General features: G+C 38.7%; 1 protein-coding gene across 1 annotated transcript; it reads left to right on the forward strand.

The window, feature by feature from the left end:
* Positions 1-6,734: 6,734 nt before the first annotated feature.
* On the forward strand, positions 6,735-15,242 carry LOC124178756 (retinoid-inducible serine carboxypeptidase-like). Its single transcript, XM_046562357.1, has 9 exons — positions 6,735-6,810; positions 8,863-9,092; positions 9,690-9,920; positions 10,131-10,241; positions 10,792-10,993; positions 11,245-11,412; positions 12,786-12,863; positions 13,443-13,597; positions 14,756-15,242. Exons 1-9 carry the CDS (start codon positions 6,753-6,755, stop codon positions 14,822-14,824), a joined length of 1,302 nt encoding a protein of 433 aa, XP_046418313.1. The 5' UTR covers positions 6,735-6,752; the 3' UTR covers positions 14,825-15,242.
* Positions 15,243-19,172: the final 3,930 nt, after the last annotated feature.

The following is a 19,172-nucleotide window of genomic DNA, read 5'->3' on the forward strand; positions in this document are numbered from 1 at the left end:
GACTTTTAAATGTATGGAACAAGTATTCACACTACCAAGTACATTACAAACTTATACGCGCAGTCATGCATTTTATACTCTATGTTCTCCGAACTAGGAAATAAAAAAGTAATTACTATTTTATTTCACATCAATTAAAAATCACAGTAATGTAATTTGCATTGCATTTTATCCTCATTACAAAATTTACATATATTTTTTTATTTTATTACGTGCTAATTAGAAAACAAAAATTTAATTTGTACCCATTTTATTTCACCTCAATTACGAAATGTAAGCATAATTTGTTCGGTCTAATTACAGAATTCAAGTATAATTGATATTTTACTACGTCCTAGTCTTAAAATACGAATATCATATGAATTTTGTTTCGTTCTAATCATAAGATACAACGTTGTTTGGCATTTTATTTTATTCGATTAAAAATAAAAACGTGCCTTACACTTTAACGTCGCACTAATAACCACCAGTTTGACCGTAGATCTGCACCACTCTTGAACAGTTGACCTGAAACGATGGTTAATCTTTCCTGTTTTCTATAGGTTATTAAAACAACAGTTGCACTGCGGCATAGAATCACAAGACATTTTGTCACCTTTCATCAACCTTGAACATAATTAAGAGGTCAGTCACGCATCAGACTTGCATATGATTTAGAGACAATTCACCCGCGCAATGCGAACTAACACGCGATGAAAACTGATGTAGTCGGTTAGCTAATCTCTACGACATATCACCGCGAGTGCGAGTGGAAATCGAAACACGCCGCAATGAGTCGTTACGCCACTGCAGGTACGTATATTATACATACGTTTGGTTCTACCGGATTATCCAAACGCCCGCGTATCTCGACTGATAGATACAGGTGTGTACGTACAGTACAATACACGAATGCCTTAACCTTACGGCTGACTTGTTTTCGATTCGAAAGAAAATGCGAGATCAATTTTATACGAATTATGAGAGTGAGAAAGCGGAACGCATTGTCGCATGATTCGTATAGAATCCAAGTTGCATTTTCTTTCGAACCGACAACAAGTTATGGCATTTATGCATTTTACAGTACACCCGGCTCCAGTGATTCTGAAACGGTTAATTTTTTCGACAAGTCGGTTACGTTGGCAATGCCGAATCAGCCCGCAGCGCCATCGGCGGTTGATCGCGAAACAGGCTCAAGCTTCGCAAACATCGGTGACGTAACCCATTTGAGTTTTCTATTGTTGGATCACGTAAGGTTGTGTTGTGCTTGCGAAGATTGAGCTCGTTTCACGGCCGGCCGGCGGTGGCGCTGCGGTCCGATTCGGCATTGCCAACGTAACCGACTTGTCGAAAAAGTTAACCGTTTCAGAATCACTGGGGCCGTGTGTACATTGGATGCTTTCCGTAATGAACGCGAGAAAACGAAATTTCAACGTAATTAATAATTAATTCAGTAGCACCTCGAGTTTCCGAACCCTCGATTATTCGAACCATGACTTGATTTGTCCGAACTTTGGCTCGAAAAATACATTGTTGTGCGTGAAATGTACATTGTTACTCGCTGCGGTTTTTGCGAAAACTGCACGTCTCGAGTAAGCCCAAACGCGTTCCTCGTCTTTATAATATAATAAAATAAGCGTTCGATGTTTGAAAAAAATTCAACATATATTTTGATGTTTAATATAGACTGTTTGCGGATTCAAATTTGTGTTGCATATGATACTGCACAGTGAGACTTATCCTAGATATTTTGTCTCGGTTTGATGATTATTTTGCGTCTACGTTTTTTTTTTTTTTTTTTTTCCCGAATCGCAATTTCGTAACGCGACAAATGCAGCTGTTACGCGAACTTCGATCACTTCATATTACAGGCGAGGAGATGAAGTAGAAGAGGAAGATGCGCTGGTACTTGACTATTTAAATATGATTACGCGATGGTTGAACATGCGAAAGTTCAGAAGTGACGTAGAAAGCGGCAATATCAAGTGGCATACCTGTCACACGGATACTACGGTGTAGCCAAGGTACGATATCAAAACGAATAATTCAGGTACGTGTAAGATTCGTGCGTACTTGGACGTTTAATACCACGGGCGGCTGAAGCGAAGCTTTAAATTTCTCTCGAAACAAATTAAGATACACGTTCAGGCGTGTTAACAGCTGCGCCAATTACATACGAGAAATACCGTCCGAACTGAAAATTCGAAACGGTCATCAGGCGATGCCGAAACGGAATCGTGCGTGAATACCCGAATAACGTTTTTACTTTCCGGCTGCTTTCCTCGCTCTGTTCAGCACCCGGCGTTTTCATTCAGAGTCGGTAGCGTGCATTTTCACTAAAAAGCAATTAGCATCGCGCGAGGAAGATATGACTCTCTTCACTTTCATACCAATTAGCTGAAGGATGCTACAGCGCACGCGACGTTGAAATTCGTCGTCAAATAAGCTGCGCAGGCTGCGCATCGTAAGCGGGCTTATTCTTCTTCATTTTCAGCTCACGCTTGTAACGTTCACCGCAAATATCCCACTTAATTAACTGCCGCACACCCAAATATCTCGCATTCTCACATCCGTGAGCTTTTGACACCCTGTTCCCAAATGTTGTTAAAAATTTATCGCAACATCGGAATTACGACCAAGCACTTCGACTCGTCGCGTATGTCGTATGTCTTTGTCGAGTGGGAGCTTTTATAATAAAACGCTCACTCCGTGATTCTGAATGAACCGCGCTCACGCTCAAGTGGAAAAAACTTGCGGACAGTGGCTGCCGGAAGTTCCGGAGATCCCGACGGAGAAACGTGAAAAAGAATCGTCAAATCTCACAGAAATCTAACCTTTATTCGTTTTGACGATTTCGTGATCATTTATTAACCTTTCTTCGTCATTTGTGTACAGCGATATATTTATTTAATTACTATTCTGTATACCACGGAATTCGCTATGAAATGTTACGTAATTCCTGTAAAGTTGTACGAACAATTGGCCAAAAATCCATGTACATAAGTCCATGATGCAAATAAAGGATTTGCAGTGATTGATACAGGACTTTTACTCATAACGAAATACGATTGGTATGAGAATTTGCAAGGTATTTTCTAATTTCACTAATCCACTCTCAAAACTTGTAGACGTTATATTCGTTGACAGCCTTACGTACGTGTAATTATAATTATTCGTTGCGAAAAATCTGTTCATAATGATTCGAAGCAATGATAGCACAATTTGAGCTTACAAATAAGCGGTTTCTTTGCCAACGATCAGGTATCGCCACGTAATATGAGCTTCCGTAAGGTTTATCACTCTTCGACTTATCCAATCTCAAAACTCATAACGTATCAGCCGACAACAAGGGATCTGAGCATTTGTGAATTATTTTCCAATTTCAGTAAACCCATTTGGAAACTTATAGACGTTCCAAAATTCGTCTGCATTGCAACAAATGTGTAGAATACCTCTATGTATATGTCTAAAAGTTCACTTGAAGTAACTTAAAAACATCCCATAAAAAATGATTGACTTTGCTTCGTTCAAAGGTGCCGACGCCTGTACAGCCGCCTATCGCGTGAGTGTAACAACGGAATTCGACAAAAGTTCAAAGCCGTTCTACCTTGCATATTTATTATTTTCGTAACCTTGAGACTTACCACCTTCACCCACTAATCATCCCTCAAATTTCAAAAGCAAACAAACGGCGGTGCAGCGGTTTCCAAGTGTTTAAAACGTTGTTCTTTTTCTGTAATGTGAGCTACTGCGATTTAACGATGTATTTACCGGACCATCCGAATCAAAATTTTAGAAAAAGGGAAAAAACCTTCACCAGCATTGCTACTAGAGAAATAGAAACACATCGTGTTGTCGACGTGCAGGAAAGGATGCATTCATAAAACCGACGCTAGGCTCGTTTAAAGAACTTTGTTGCAAGCTTCGCGTACATGACTCCGTAGGAATTAATATAGCGTTGAAACTTTCTCTCGTGCATCTATAAACAGATTTTTTTTTTTTTATTTTATCGCCGCACACAGCGAATTGTCCAGACTTCCTCAACCTCGAGTTAAAATTTATAACCTCGTCCATTTCTTCGTGCCAACCGTATCAACGGATTTTTAATTGCACGAATAATTACGTGTGAAAATCGTGCATCAAATTTCGGCATGAAAACCGGAATGCACGGGACTCCCTGGGCTGCAATACCGGTTACATCTCGATTGATTTCAAGCTTGGTAAGTTATCCCGTTAAATGTTAGCTGTTTTACGTCTGACCAATGAATATTTATTCGTAAGAAATTTCCATCGCCAGATACGCGATAATATATGAAACACTGCAACCGGTGTTAATTTAATTAATTAGTCGTTCGTCGACCTCGTATGCTCCAGGCACAATTTAACTTTGGCATCTACGCGCGCGAAATGATACGAACGTTTCAGCAATTTTCTTAATTACAAGTTTCTGTTACGCGGGCTATTTTTTTTTTTTTTTTTTATCTTCATCTTCCGTAAAAACTTTTCCAACTTTCATAAATACGAGAAGAGTTATTGATATCTCATCTAATTAAACGTTCGCCGTATACTCTTTATCGCGTTAAAAATTAGCGTTTACGCTCGCAATCGATTCCAGCATACAGATATTGAGATATAGCTTGTAAACTTGTTTCCGGACCGATGTCTCGATTATACCTTTTATCCCCACTCGTCGAGGAAGATCGAACACATCTCTTGCATAACGGGTAAACAACGTTTATCGAATATCACGAGTCATACCGAGTTTCCCCTCGTACTCGTCGATGGTATTTCGTTGATTCGTCTGCCCCGTACTGATTCGCAAATCGAAAGTCCAGCGAAGGTGAAATTTTTATTCTAATTTTTATTTACCGAGAAATCATTTTACGGCATTACAACTTTACACCGATAAACTGCAGAGTTGCCCGACGGTCGATAAATTTCGTATTTATTGCGACCCGGGGCGGCGAACGATACGCATTTTCATGTTTCGTCGACGAACCGATGTCGAGGTCAAAGGACGACTAGGTGCCGTTTCAAAAGTTTCACCGACGCGTCGGGTATTATCCAAGATCATGTAACCCATACGTCCGCGTCGGAGAGTTACGTAAAATGCGTTATATAATCCTGAGTAATTCAATTCTAAACGGTCATCAAAGGTGTCATTTATCCATTTCACGGTACAATTGCAGCCGGCGATTCGTCCGGCTTTGGAAATGTCAAAATTAGGCCTGGATCATCTCAGTACGGAAGTTTATTATAGAATTTTTAACGGGGCGATAACGGGTAAAATGTCACAATCATTCCATAGCGACGAGAATCGAGTCTTCAATAAATTCTGCACGTGTCACTATAAATAATGTTTTAACTGGTATTCGATATTCCGTATTCTACTAACATGTTACTGGCTAGTTCGATTATCTGATATTTCGAGAATGACGTTCAAATGTTTGTTACGCTTGATACTTTTTTTTATCATTCGTCTTTCACCGTTAACTGTATATTTTACAGTCAATACCTTGAAGCATTTGGATAAATTGATTTTTCGCAACTATTCAGAATTACGATGAAAATCGAAAGCCGTTAGATTAGGGTAACAAGGGATTCGCCGATACTTGAACGCTGGAAATTTACATCGTAGAATAGAATTGTCAGCCGCTGCAAACCTCGGAAAGTCGAAAAACATGACCAGAACATCGTAGCAAGAATTACTGAAAACATGAAAGCAATTTTCCTTTTTCAGCTGTATCTTTTGAACAGCTGTAGGGGAATCTAATAGAAAGTACTTTTGCACGCATCCAGTGAGCTGTGTAGTACAAATATAAGTATTTGCGTAATGTGAATGCGAAAATAGAATTGCATAAAAATAGCTAACTACCGATCCACGATGAACAAACAAGGTTTTATGATTGACTAACCTTATAAACGCTTAATTAAGATATGCGATTTCTCACCTTCGCTCAACAATGTGTCGATAACTTTCGCTTTCTACGGAAGTGAACTGACATTCGATTCGTCAACCTCAAGTCATGTTACGTCACTCATATTTTTTTATTACCGCGATTCAAACCATGAATATATTCGCATTACATTTTGACGAAATTATATACTTGACATCATTCCTTGTTTTAACCTGATAAAAAAAGACAATACTATTTTTCTCGTCGCGTTTAAGCTCCTGGTATACTTTATTGCACTTACCGATAAAAGTGCCCTGAAAATTCGTATCAGATACATTATTAATACGTACAATAAAACTGACGATTCACGATACTAGCCAAATATCTTCAAACTTTGTTACAGCACAGCTAGCGTAAAACATTGAACTGCAATTCGTTGACTTATAATAGTTCCGCTACTGTTCAAACCGATGTTTTCTCTATTCTGTCTGCAGGTAATTAGCAACGTGATACGTGATCGAAAGCTTGTTCGAAAAGAAATATTTTTCCAAACGTGAAATGTTCCTAATTGTAAGACCAGAAGCAGGAAAAATTGTTATCTTTATGGTCAATATTTAAATCACGTCCATACGTAACGTGACTCATTGACAGTCGACAGATAATTGGATTTCTGTTTAGCTGATAATGTACGTATCGGATTTTCCGGTACGATTTTCCTGCCATTGCACAATTAATCTCCGAACAAGTATCTTATCTAACAAATATACGATGAGCTTATAAGACTTGCGACCTAATCTTTGGCGTACGAAAGCTTTTTAGAGCAACTAGTTGTATAACTTAGTTGTCAATGAGCTGCAGTCACAGAAGTATACCGCGATGATTCTTCCGACAATTACTGTAATCACCCTCACGTTACTCGCCACAGGAGCGAATGGTAAGCGAATTTTCAACAAGATGGCAACCTCGAGAATTATAATTATTTCTCAATGGTCTGCTTCTTGGACTGTTTCAAATTTGGGAAACTTACATTTCTTTTCCTCGAACAAGGTCCGGACGTTGATTTTTGACGAAATTAAAATCCCTTCGAAGTATAGGATGTTTGGCTCAGGTCTAAGAGGTACCTCAGTTCGTGTGATTATCTTTCTCGGTAAATAACGAGTAAAGAAATATACTTGTTCCGATTTCTTGAAGGAATTTAAAAAAATAATCGCTGGTTTTCTTTCATGTAAATAATGTCATACCTGTTTTCCTAGTCTATTCTCAAGAAAAGATACAAAAAAGTCCTATTTTGTTAATATCAGATTTTTTTTTTTAAGATAATCTAATTATCCGCAGTATCAAATCTATATACCCGATAATTTTGCGAATTTTCCAAAGAAAGTTGAATGAGTGTTATTTTTTTTTTTTACATTCTATTTGAGTGGAAAAAATCAAATTCCATGAAGCACGTCTTGGACAATAGAGCTGAAAAATCTTATACTTCGGGGGGATTTGTTGCACGGAAAAAACTGATCTTCAGATCTTTATCCAATAAGAAAAAACAAGTATGACCCTAATTCGAAACAGTCTAATGCTTGTGTGATGTATAAAATGTAAATCCAGAACAAATTTCGCTAGCGTTGAATTAGGATAATAGGACTTATACCTGTAAAGAACATTATGCTCTGTTTCTTCATTTATAACGTATGCGGAAGTTCAGACGCGGAAATGTTTATCGAGAATTCTTAACAGTTAGTTTCGCTAAGCAATTGCCCAATTATTCTCTCACAATCAGATTTGGTGTACGCCATTTCATACGTCTCGACTAAATAATTGAAAGTACGTAACATACTTTTGATGATGAAATGAATATAAATAATGAAAAAAATGCACGCAGTCTGGCGAGAATCTGCCGCAAGTACGCTGATTTAAGAACTAGTTTCAATTTAAAAACTAACCTGACTCAATTATACCATTCTGTTTCGCTGATTAGGAAATTACATTAATTAATAGTCAGATCTTGATGGTACGATGGAGTTTAAATTTGACATAATTTCTGAAAATTTTTAGCTCAGTTGAGCGTGCAAATGTTCATCTTTACATTTGGTGTGGATCAGTCGTGTACGATAAGAAACTCCATGTCAGTCAACTATTGATATTTTTAGCCTTTGGGTGAGGGACAACTTGATTATCATCTTGTCCACAAATGATACCTCTTATCGATTAGAAAAATAATAAAGTAGCTGGAATTCGCATTTATAACAGGCCTCAATTCCCAGTGATCTAAGCTCGATGTATAATCATCTAATATACTGACAAGCGTGAAGCAGACTATCAACAGCAGAAATGATTATCGGCGTTATCAGTCTGACGTTGGCGATGCAGACCCTGTAATTTTTACTGTCGAAAAACTTGTATCGGCTGTATCAAAACATGTAAACTTGTATTTCCACATCCACCAACATCAGCTCGATTGGACCTCGTTGTTATTTTAAAGTACTTGTATAGTACATAATAGAATGAAACGAGTAGCGAATTAGCAGAGAATCGGATCAAGCCGCCTGTCAAATGAACTCAAAGCATTAAGCCATATAATATTTTATCATAATGTCAACTGATCGGTGTAACAAAGTAAATTTAATCACAGGTCTTCCGAATTGAGATCATTATCCCGCATACCAAGCTGTTAAAGAACGTATAATAAATCAATTATCTTATCTTCTCTCAACCGAATCGAAACCACTGCATGCGAGAGTTTTGCACATTATTGTTAACAACAAATCGCATCGGTTTTAACTGGAAAACATTTCTCTGGATGAGAAAAATTTGTGAAAAATTTGTTTTTAAGATATGTTTGACGCAGAAACTTTCTTCGCAACGCGCCAAAGCTTGACAAATGATTCGAGCATCATTCGGATGTGATCGATAAACATATTGAAAAAAAGTAGCCGTCTCCCCGACCAGCCACTAAAAGAATAACAAGTTTCAAAGTTTTTTCCATCGACAGGAAGACAAGGATTTGGATCTGGGGAGCAGGAATGGGGCTACGTAACCGTGCGTCCTTACGCCCACATGTTCTGGTGGCTTTACTACACCACGGCAAACGTAACGAATTTCACAGAGAAGCCGCTCGTTATATGGCTCCAAGGAGGCCCCGGGGCTTCGTCAACGGGGTACGGGAACTTTGAAGAATTGGGACCACTCGACCTTGATCTAAATGAGAGAAACTACACGTGGGTACGTATATTTAACACTGCCGTAGTCCTCTGGTGCGAACAATTCTTCGAAACTTACCGAAACTTTATCCCATTTGCTCTGAAAAGTGATAATTTCTAGAATGTTTTTCGAGTTTTTCATCAGATTTGAAGCGGTAAAATTGAAGTATTCTTTCTCGAAATTCAGAGAAAGCGGTTTTCCCCACCGCATAACGATGTGTTTTATAATAAATAATTGCGGATCCCCTGAGGTTGACATTCTTTGAAATCTCACGTAAGCCACTGACGAAATCTCATGAAATAACTTGAAATCCCCTGAGATATTGTGAAATTCTGTAAATTCAGCTGGTATCGTTAAAATCACATAAAATCCCTGCAATCCTTGAAATTCTGTAACGTCACCTGAAATCGTGGAAATCTTTCAGATTACCCGAAATCTTACGAAATCCCGTGTCTTGTGAGGTCCCTGGACCCCCCGTGAAATCATTTGAAATCATTTGAAATCCAATGAAATATTTTGAAATCCTGTAAAATTATCTGATATAATGTGAAGTATTGGAAATCTTTGAAATGTTAAAAATCATGTGAATCTTTGGAAAATCTTGTTACATCTACCTAGGTGAACGACTACAACGTACTTTTCATCGACAATCCCGTTGGCTCGGGATTCAGCTACGCGGAGAAATACTCGGGATACCCAAAAACGAACGCTGCAATAGCCAGCGATCTCCTCGCCTGCATCAAAGGTTTTCTCACAGAATTGCCCGTTTTTGCCACGGTCCCAACTTACATCACCGCTGAATCTTACGGGGGTAAAATGGCCGCCGAGTTTGCCTACGTTTGGTACAAGGTATCACGGAATATAAACTGATTTTTAAATACCAAAAAGTAATGTCGAAGATTGTGGAAGTACACAGATATTTTCTTGGTCTCACCTGTCGATGATACGCCACGCAGGAAACTCGCGGTGAACCGTCTCACATGTTCAATATTTTTACGTCAACGCGTTAATGTGGTTACTGGTGTAAAAGAAAACGTGCCCATGTTAATTCAATTTCAGGCGCAAACTGATGGGATAATTGAAAGTTCGTTGAAAGGTGTGGCGATGGGTGATTCGTGGTTGTCGCCGATGGATTCTGTCAACACTTGGGCCCCTTATCTTCTAGCCACGGTGAGAAACTAATGGAAAAGTTGCAGTGAACTTAGTTTTCAATCAATTTCTTTCCGATCATTTTAAGCAATCTTTTCAAAGTATTGCCAGAATTTCTAGAAACACGCGATTCTACTAGCATCTTGGAGTTTTTATATGGTTCTTAAGAGATTTCACGTGTCAACAGAGAAAGATTTTCTAGTTATGGTTACTGCATGGTCCTTAAGGGGTTGCCCTGGTCAATTTCAACGTTTGGCCTATACATCTCTAGTGTTGACGTCCACGTATTTCAAAATTCCGAACAAAAACACTCCGACGCACTTGCATTTGACACAGAATTAACGAAGTCGCATGAATTCCACGAATTTACTATTTCGATTTTGTATAAGCTGTGCCATTTCTTTATTGTTTGTGAAAAATGTGTTCTTTATTCGATTTTTCGTCAGCATAAGCGGTTTAATTGTTTCGTTCGACTAATCGACGATCTATCCACCAGTCACTGCACTTAGATTACAGTGCTGCAGATAGTGTCGATTTTGAAGTGTAACACGATGACGCTTCCATGCACCAGGGGATGGTCGACACGATCGGATACGAGAAAATCAAAGCGGCCGCACAGGCAACCCAAGACGCAGTCGACGAAGGCAGATGGTCAGATGCGACGTCCGAATGGGCGACAACCGAATACGTGATCATCAACGTGGCGAACAACATCGATTTCTACAATATTCTCTACAAAGTAGCGCCATCGTACAGTTCCTCGGCCAGAGAATGTTGGTACCAGTAAATCAGGTTGAAACAATACAGCAAACTTACAAGGAAAGCACCCGAAGAGTGTACTTCACCCATTTTGTAGTGCATAAAGAATCATTAGACACGTAATCACTTTGACGTGCTAATGAAACCGATTGAAGGTTAAAAAACGCACCATCTTTCAAGCATATTCGAGGTACTTTTCTTGTTGGTGTTTCAAAGTTTCCAACAAGCTAACGAGATACCCGATTTTCACAATTCACCCTCACAGTTGCCGCCAGTAAAGCTCTGCTTCGGGACGAACGCGACGACCAGCTTGACGAGTTGATGAACAGCGTCGTTAAGGAGGCCCTTGGGCTAAATGTTACTTGGGGCGCACAAAGCGGCACAATATTTGCCGCCCTTTATGCCGATTTCATGAAACCGGCAACTGACCAAGGTACGCAATATGCTATAGTCCAGGTAGCACGCTTGTCCAAATTACGAATGTTATTCGACCAATTATTCAAACCAGCCAATGCCAACGGGTAAAGAATTTTCTTGAACATTGGTAGAAAAATAGCAAGACGGTAATGACTCTAAATAAGCCTGAGGTAGAAGCTGTGTCGACTACATTTATGTTCACATAAATATCCTCAAAAATGTCGTGGTCAAAACAGAGTCGAAATACAAACTATAGATATTATCACATAGGAGTTACTGTACTAATCGTACTACAATCGACAAAATCTTGTATAATTAACGAAATTTTAAGATATCGCTTGCCTGTTTTTCTGACGACGGCAAATCACGGTCAAAATATATACACTGTTAACTCTAACAGTCAACCATATTGGCTTCGAATACACCCTTTTAAGCGATCTCCGAGATCGGTCGACTTCATTTCCCGTCGGAAATAATGTCAAATGTGAATCGACTGCGTCTTGCTTTCGACTTTTGAGCTTCAGATTACGCGAATCGTAACTAAAATCGGATTTTGACCAAGTTTTGAGACAAACATTATCAATATACTGTAAACTTTGTACCTTTAAAATTAGTGGTTACGTTAATGAAAGTAACTCCGTACCGTTTGTGGCCATGATCTCTGATTGCACGTTACGAATATGGCCTGCACAACCGGATCAAACCGTGGCCACGATCCGTACTGAGGTAGCAAAAATCGGTGCATCTATTCCACCTTGTCACAAGCGACGTTTCGGACGAGTGTGCGTGAGAATCGCGATATGCGGTAGACGGAGATTCGAAATTCGAGTTCTGGGTGGTCGGCTTGATAAATAAATACGAAAGTCTCGTCATGTCTCTCTAGTGTCCAAACTACGAGACCAGCGACGTGGATGTAAGAACCGAATTCAGTTTAAATCTGGTTTGTGTAGATTTGACTAAGGTACTAGAAGGGTACGTATCACATGTGCAACTCGACCTCGATCCCCGGCTGTAAGTTTAAGTCTTCTTCTTAGAAACTGAATTCACGTATAGTCGTTTCTTTAAATCTACGACCCAATATATTCTATTGTTTATTCCGCCGGGCTTGTTGAACGAACCTAATTTATTCTTTCTGGTGGGAAGTTGTGTTGTGTTGTGTTGTGTTGTGTTGTGCTTTTTTCCTTTCATTCTTTTTCCCCGTTCCTTCTTGACTGATCTAAAATTCACGCGGTGTTGTGACAATCGTCAACCGGCAAACTAGATCAACCACCACGTCGTTATGATACTTTCCATTCGTACGACGCGACAGCTCCAGGCAGGTTCAAATTTATTGTTTCAAACTCTCTAACTGCTTATATTTTATTCACATTCAACTCGTTTCTTTTATAGTGGAATACTTGCTGAACAACACCGACATCAATATTTTCGTATTCACCGCGCAGCTTGATCTCATCGTCGACACACCTGGTAAGCCACGTAATTTTCACCAAATTTCTCTACGTATATACCATCCGCCTTGTAATATTACAAGTTGCATGGCGGTACTTTCCGGACAATCTTTTTCCCCATTAATATCACGTATCATGTATTAAACCAATTAAACGACCTACAGGTATAAAAGAAACAAAAATTTATAGTTGAATAAATTTTCAAAGATTGACACAGATACAATATTTCCGTGTTCAATCATAAACCTCGTAGTTGTATGGATCATTTTCTGGTAACTTCACGAAATGCGCTTTGACAGTTCTGATATTTTGTAATCTTAATTGATTGAAATTTTTTGGTTGCAATTGACTTCAAGATCACCGATTAAGGTGAGAGAATGATGATCCGTTCAATATAGGATGAAATAGCAGCAACTGATGCCTCATTTATTCGTGGTACATATGCAAAATGAAAAACTGGACTTTTACTTTCGTGATCTCGTTACATTGTCCGTATAAAAGAATACGGATTGGTTAGCGATTGTCATTACCCATTTTGCAACGACACGATCAAGTATTGTGGTTCGCAGTATGACGAAGAATAAAATTTTCCCCACAGGAACAGTTCTATGGGTGGAACGTCTAAAGTGGCCAAACGCGACACAATGGCTCAATTCATCTCGGAACCCGCTCGTTATCGATTCGGTTATCGAAGGCTACGTCAAGCAGGACAATAACTTCAAATTATATTGGATCAACAGATCCGGGCACATGGTGATTTATTAAGGATTAATCGGTTCTAAAATCTCTAACATCGTTATTCGCGCCGATGATAATAAATACAAAGTAAACGACTTCCCTGTTATATGATAGGAATACATCTTTTTGTAAGCAAATTCGAATAATAGAAGCAAAGATATAAACGACTTGAGAAAAGTATTGATAATTAGAACTTTCGAATGATATAGTAGATTTAAATGAGGAAATAACTTTGAAATTTAATGAGAATCGATTAGGATTCTACAGAAAGAAAATTATGTTCATGTTTTTTAAAAAATTCTTGTCTTTTATAGAATTTTAATTTTTTTATTTCAATAGTATTGTTGAAAAAAATGTCACTGGATCTCTGGAAATCTCATTGTTGATCAAGATAAATTGAAATGTGGTAGAAAATGCAAGGTCAAATACACCAGTATTTATTCATTTTGAACGTTGTAATTAAAAAGAAAGAAACAAGTTTTCGAAATCTTCAGATCTTATCGTTAGCTTCTCTCATTCGAATTTACTCAGATTCAGTTTAATTTGTGTTCACTATCATCGGTGCAAACAACAGTACTAGAGATTTTTGTGAAGAGTGTTTCCATTCTTCCAAACTTTTTATTCAAGCGATGGAGCTCATTTATTTTGAAGTCGTCTCGCGCTATTGGTCTGAAACTGACCTCATCCGATTTCTGGCGATGAAGCTTATACGATAAGAACTGAGAGCGCTTTGTGCAGAATAAGTATAACGTGTTTTCATTCCTGTCATTAGCCATTCAAGACAATGTATCTATTATCCAATGCCCCATTTGGCATAGACTGGACATTTAGTCGCAAAGAAAGTATCAGCTACCGCATATAATAAACAGCTATGGATCACTTTCTAAGCAGTATTGTAAATCTATTTCCTATTCAATGACAGGGCATAAATTACCGCTAGAATGAATTTCTTTGTACGCTTCTGCGTTCGATGATTTGATTAAACTACTTACCGTACTTACCATCATGATACCCGCGAGTCCGACGTGAAAGAACGCGAGTCGTGCGATAATTCGGAATTCAATTGCAGTCTGTGTCATTTATACGCAAAATTCCACAACAACATTGTCAAACCTAGTTGATCGGAAAAAAAGATATGCGTGATCTTAAAATTCACCTTTCTCTTTCACCCAGGTGCCGACTGACAATCCTGTTGCCACCGCAGCCATGCTGGAAGATCTGACAAGCAACGCCGATAGCTAGATGCATCAGACAATTAATTTTCAGTTTCATAGAACGTAAGAATTTACTGCATCGTGCAACTTACTTAAAAATTAATCATAATTTTTAATAAATGCTGTAACTTTGCATGATTTCTGGTAGGTAAAATTTAATTCGATCAAATCGAAGGAATTGGAGTTATTCCGGGATTTTTTCACAACCTTTTCTCATATCATGCCGAGAAACATTTCAAGTTGTAGTAACTGTCCAGTCTTTAACCGTTTACATTTTTTTTACTGAAACGTGGCAATAATTGTTTCTTTAAAATAAATGCTTCCGAAAACATTCTCTGACGTGAGATTTATTATACACGCCAAAAAATTGTTTACATTATACAGTGCAAATCCCCCAAGTAACAACATACGAACGGTCGTTTCTCGCTCAACAAACCTTGTTAAAATTTGTCCGGATGAAGAACACAATTTCTCTCTAACCAGAGGAGAAATAGAATCTGTAAAAATAAATCACACTTTACAATCGAGCTTTTCTTTTCTTATACATATAACCGTTTTCCTTAACCCAACCGGAAAAAAAAAATGAAGACAAAAGCAAGGCTAACTTTCCCTTTGCATTTCAGGTGAAAATTTCCGTGATATTGAAAAGGGCCAGAATAAATTCTTTGGTGCGCTTCATCGACGTAATTTTGCCAATACGCTGCTGACTACTTGCGATGTTGATGATATGTCTCTCGATGCATGCCTGCTTGCTTAAGAGTACGTATTGCGATCGCTTGCTCACATGCTACATCCTCTTAGAATTAGGCTAATCCGAGAAATTACTGCAAAAAATTACTTCTGGTATCAGGAGCGGATCTGAGCCGAGGTGGCCGATCAAAAAACAGGGACTGATTGATTGACTGGTTGTGATGTCGATGCTGTGTGTCTCGATGCATGCCTGCTTGCTTGAGTGGGCCGGTGAGTGTTTGCTGAGCGAGCCACGGATCAAAAGTAACGGCCGAATAGAATAATATAGGTATGTACCTTATTCCTAAAGAGGAGATGAAGATAAATCAACAACTCGTAGGTTCAAAGTTTCTATTTCAGTTTATTCAATATGCCTCGATCGTAGTACAAGTATTTTGGTGTCAGTGTATAGTACCTCAACGAGTTGCTAACTAGTGTTGCGGTGGAAGATAACAAGAAATGCCAAAGAGTGATTGAACATCGCATTAGAAATCTTAATATTATACGACGGAGAAAAATCGCAACATGCGTAACTTTAGAAGTTTGAAATTAGTGACCAATGTGGTATCTTTTTATTTTTTATGTAAATTGTTGCGACGTTACGATCGGCAATAATTATCGACGATCCTACGAGCTTAACGTGTTATTGTCTCGCCATGTCAGGAAGAAAACATAACTTCAGGCAGAATATGAAAGACTTTATACGCGATGACTTTCTGCTGTCGGTCTCACGCACTTTTCGATGTGTTTTATGCGTTTTTTTTTTTGGGTTCAATTAGAAATCTAGAAATAATAACACAAATCGATTACGAGACGGAAGATTTTTTGCCCGAAAACAAAAGTCACTATAACCCTTTCACATTTTTTGTGAAAATTTCAATGATTTTTGACTAATTCATTTATTGTTTTATTAATTGCTTAAGATAATATGTGCCCAATAACTTGCACAAAATTTCATCTAGGTTTGCAGTGAAATTAGGGAGATCCAGAGTGAAGCGATTTTTATATTCTCAAGCTGAATGTCCTTTTGATGAGATTTATGTGCCGTCTAAAGTTGTACGGTTTGTGCTGTTTTCCCGTATGTGTTTACGAGCTGCTTGGGGTCTGTCGAAATCGATTTTCCATGCAAAATCACGTCGTTGACGTTACGAAGATTGATTCCGGCGATTCTAAAAATCAGGAAATATTTGGAAACAATGAAAATGGGCCAGTCTCATTTTATACGAGATTTTGCAGTCTTAAACCCTTTCTCTCCTAGAATTGATTTTTAAACCCCTCTACCCAATAATTTGTACCCCGGAATCCCGGAATAAACTATTCAAAGAAAATCACACAATCTTCTTCAGAAATACAACAGAAGTGAAATGTACTTGAGACATTTTTGAATCAGGAGAAAAATAAGACGCGAAGAATGACACGCAAAGGAAAAGAATGACTTCGTTTCAACGGGCGATACTTGTTCTGTACGAGTATAATTATAAATCACGTTTACCGTGCACAAAAACAACAGTGACAATTGTTGCCTGTGTATAATATAGAAACGGTGCAGTCAACGCCTGAGAAAATCTCGGGAAAGATATATGAACTCGATGTCTATAGTTAGACAGTGAGCTAATCCCGTAGAGAACGTAAAGAAAGTCCCGGGGATATAAGAGCGGGAATAACGAGGTGATTTATTTTTTAATATTTGGTTGTTATCCTAAGAGATTAAGCAAGGGCGCCGTGAGACAGACGCTCACTGCAGCATCGTGAAAGATTACACAAATAAGAACTGCCGTAGCACGTAGCATCGGAGTCGGCTAACGACGACGACGTCGCGACGCTCTGTAAGCGAAGCCAAAGAATGGAGTGGCTCGTATTTACGCGTAACACGTGTAGATAAAAATTATGCCGTTTCGGATTGGGGTTGTTTTTTTTTTTTTTTCCAACACTTTTTTCATTATCTTTATATATTTTTATTTTTTCACCATAACACGATCTAAACGTTACTTTTCGCCGAATTAGAAATTCGTCCCGAGTATAGGATTCTTTTCTCGAATCCGGAAGGTGCCTCGTTCCATGCGATTCTTTAGCATTTGAAATACCTAACGTTAAATGTACGAAAAACTGTGTATTCACTCGTTTCTTTGCCGAATTTTCTAATATCATCGTACATCATCATGCATCATACATAGTATTAAAGCGAAACCAAATTTTGAATGTTCGGATGTTCAGAAAGTGACGTCACCAAAAATTTTTTCTATTTTGACGTCATCGATCTGTAGTAATCAGCTAGCCGAATTCCTCAGTCTGGAAACAACCGCGCAGTAGAGCGGACGTATGAGAATCGGGCTCCGCAGATTTCGAGTACCTACCGGGTTCTCTATCTCCTGGATCCTGCGCTCCAGGTTCGCTACCTGGTCAAACTCGACTTCACGGACTAGCGGACTGACATTTATTACTCATTGAACAACCCTCAAGCAGCAGAATTTGGAAAAGAAAAAAATTACTCAATTTACATATTTATAGCTGCCGAAATGCGTAGGGGATTTTCGCTAAGTTAATTTAAAAATTATTTATTAGCAAATAAGTGCCCCTTCTTTGGTCAAAAATTTAACATTTTCATTCAAATACTCACCAATTACACAAAAATCAATATTTATATCCCCTAAGTAATTCGGTAGCTATAGACACGTAGATTAAGCTGTTCTTTTTCTAGAATCAAATTTGTACCAGTTACACCGCGTGCCGCATATCTCGCGAGAATGGCTCCAGTGTCGCCATTTTTTAATATTTGTTGATAATAATGTTTTGCATTACACTTAAATATATGCCTAATAAATTCCTCAAATATTATCATCGTATTACCGAAAGCTGGCTGGCCGAAAACCACTGGATAATTTCCTCATATGCATCCCGAAAAATTATTTGATCCGGAGGGCGAATCGATCAGTTGTTAGAATCTAAAAAATATTTTTCATGAATCAATTGAATTCCTTAAAAGGTATACTCCTTTACACTCGAAAGATGCCGATGTGTCGCATTCCTGTAAATCGAACGAAATCAGTTGGACACATTTTCTCGTTAGATTTAACGAAGAGCAAAAAAAAAAAAAATTGCGACAACGAGTAACTTTTTCTCTCCAAGTATAACCAAATGTCCTCTACTAATTATACTTTCCGGGGATCTTTTTTTCAACGTGACTTGATTCTTTCGATCAAAGGAAGGAAAGGAAAAAAAAAAAAAAACTACATTTCCCTGTAAATTGAAAACAGGTTCCAATGAGAACGCGTGCTCCGCATCCTCCGGTGTTCAACGTAAGGTAATTTTTCGATCCCGGTACCGCATCGACGTAAGATGAGGAGGCAGGCGGCCGTTCAGGGAACCGGTAGCAACTGAAACGACAAGAGTCGTCGGCAGCGGGGGATTCGGTCGGTGTGAGCGGTGCCGAGGGTGGATAGAAAAAGGCGACTGTTCCGGGAACCGCGGTTTCGGTATAATTACCGCAACTTTGTTTACATATAGCCCGGGTTACTGCCGGCGTGGGTGTTAGGACAGCATATGTGTAAACAGCAATAAAACACGTAGTGCGGTCGCGGCTGCTCGCCGGCGCCTCCCCCTCGAAGATGCCTCTTCCCCGATGGGCGGAGCCCGCTCTGTAACTTCCC

The sequence above is a fragment of the Neodiprion fabricii genome, chromosome 3 (assembly GCF_021155785.1).
Source record: "Neodiprion fabricii isolate iyNeoFabr1 chromosome 3, iyNeoFabr1.1, whole genome shotgun sequence".
Classification (NCBI taxonomy): domain Eukaryota; kingdom Metazoa; phylum Arthropoda; class Insecta; order Hymenoptera; family Diprionidae; genus Neodiprion; species Neodiprion fabricii.

What these genes read in the sequence shown, in the direction of transcription:
- LOC124178756 (XM_046562357.1), top strand. Translation starts at nt 6,753, where the DNA reads ATGATTCTTCCGACAATTACTGTAATCACCCTCACGTTACTCGCCACA. An exon ending in ACTCGCCACAGGAGCGAATG is followed by an intron (nt 6,811 to 8,862) that starts GTAAGCGAATTT and finishes TTCCATCGACAG; the next exon opens with GAAGACAAGGATTTGGATCT. An exon ending in ATGAGAGAAACTACACGTGG is followed by an intron (nt 9,093 to 9,689) that starts GTACGTATATTT and finishes ACATCTACCTAG; the next exon opens with GTGAACGACTACAACGTACT.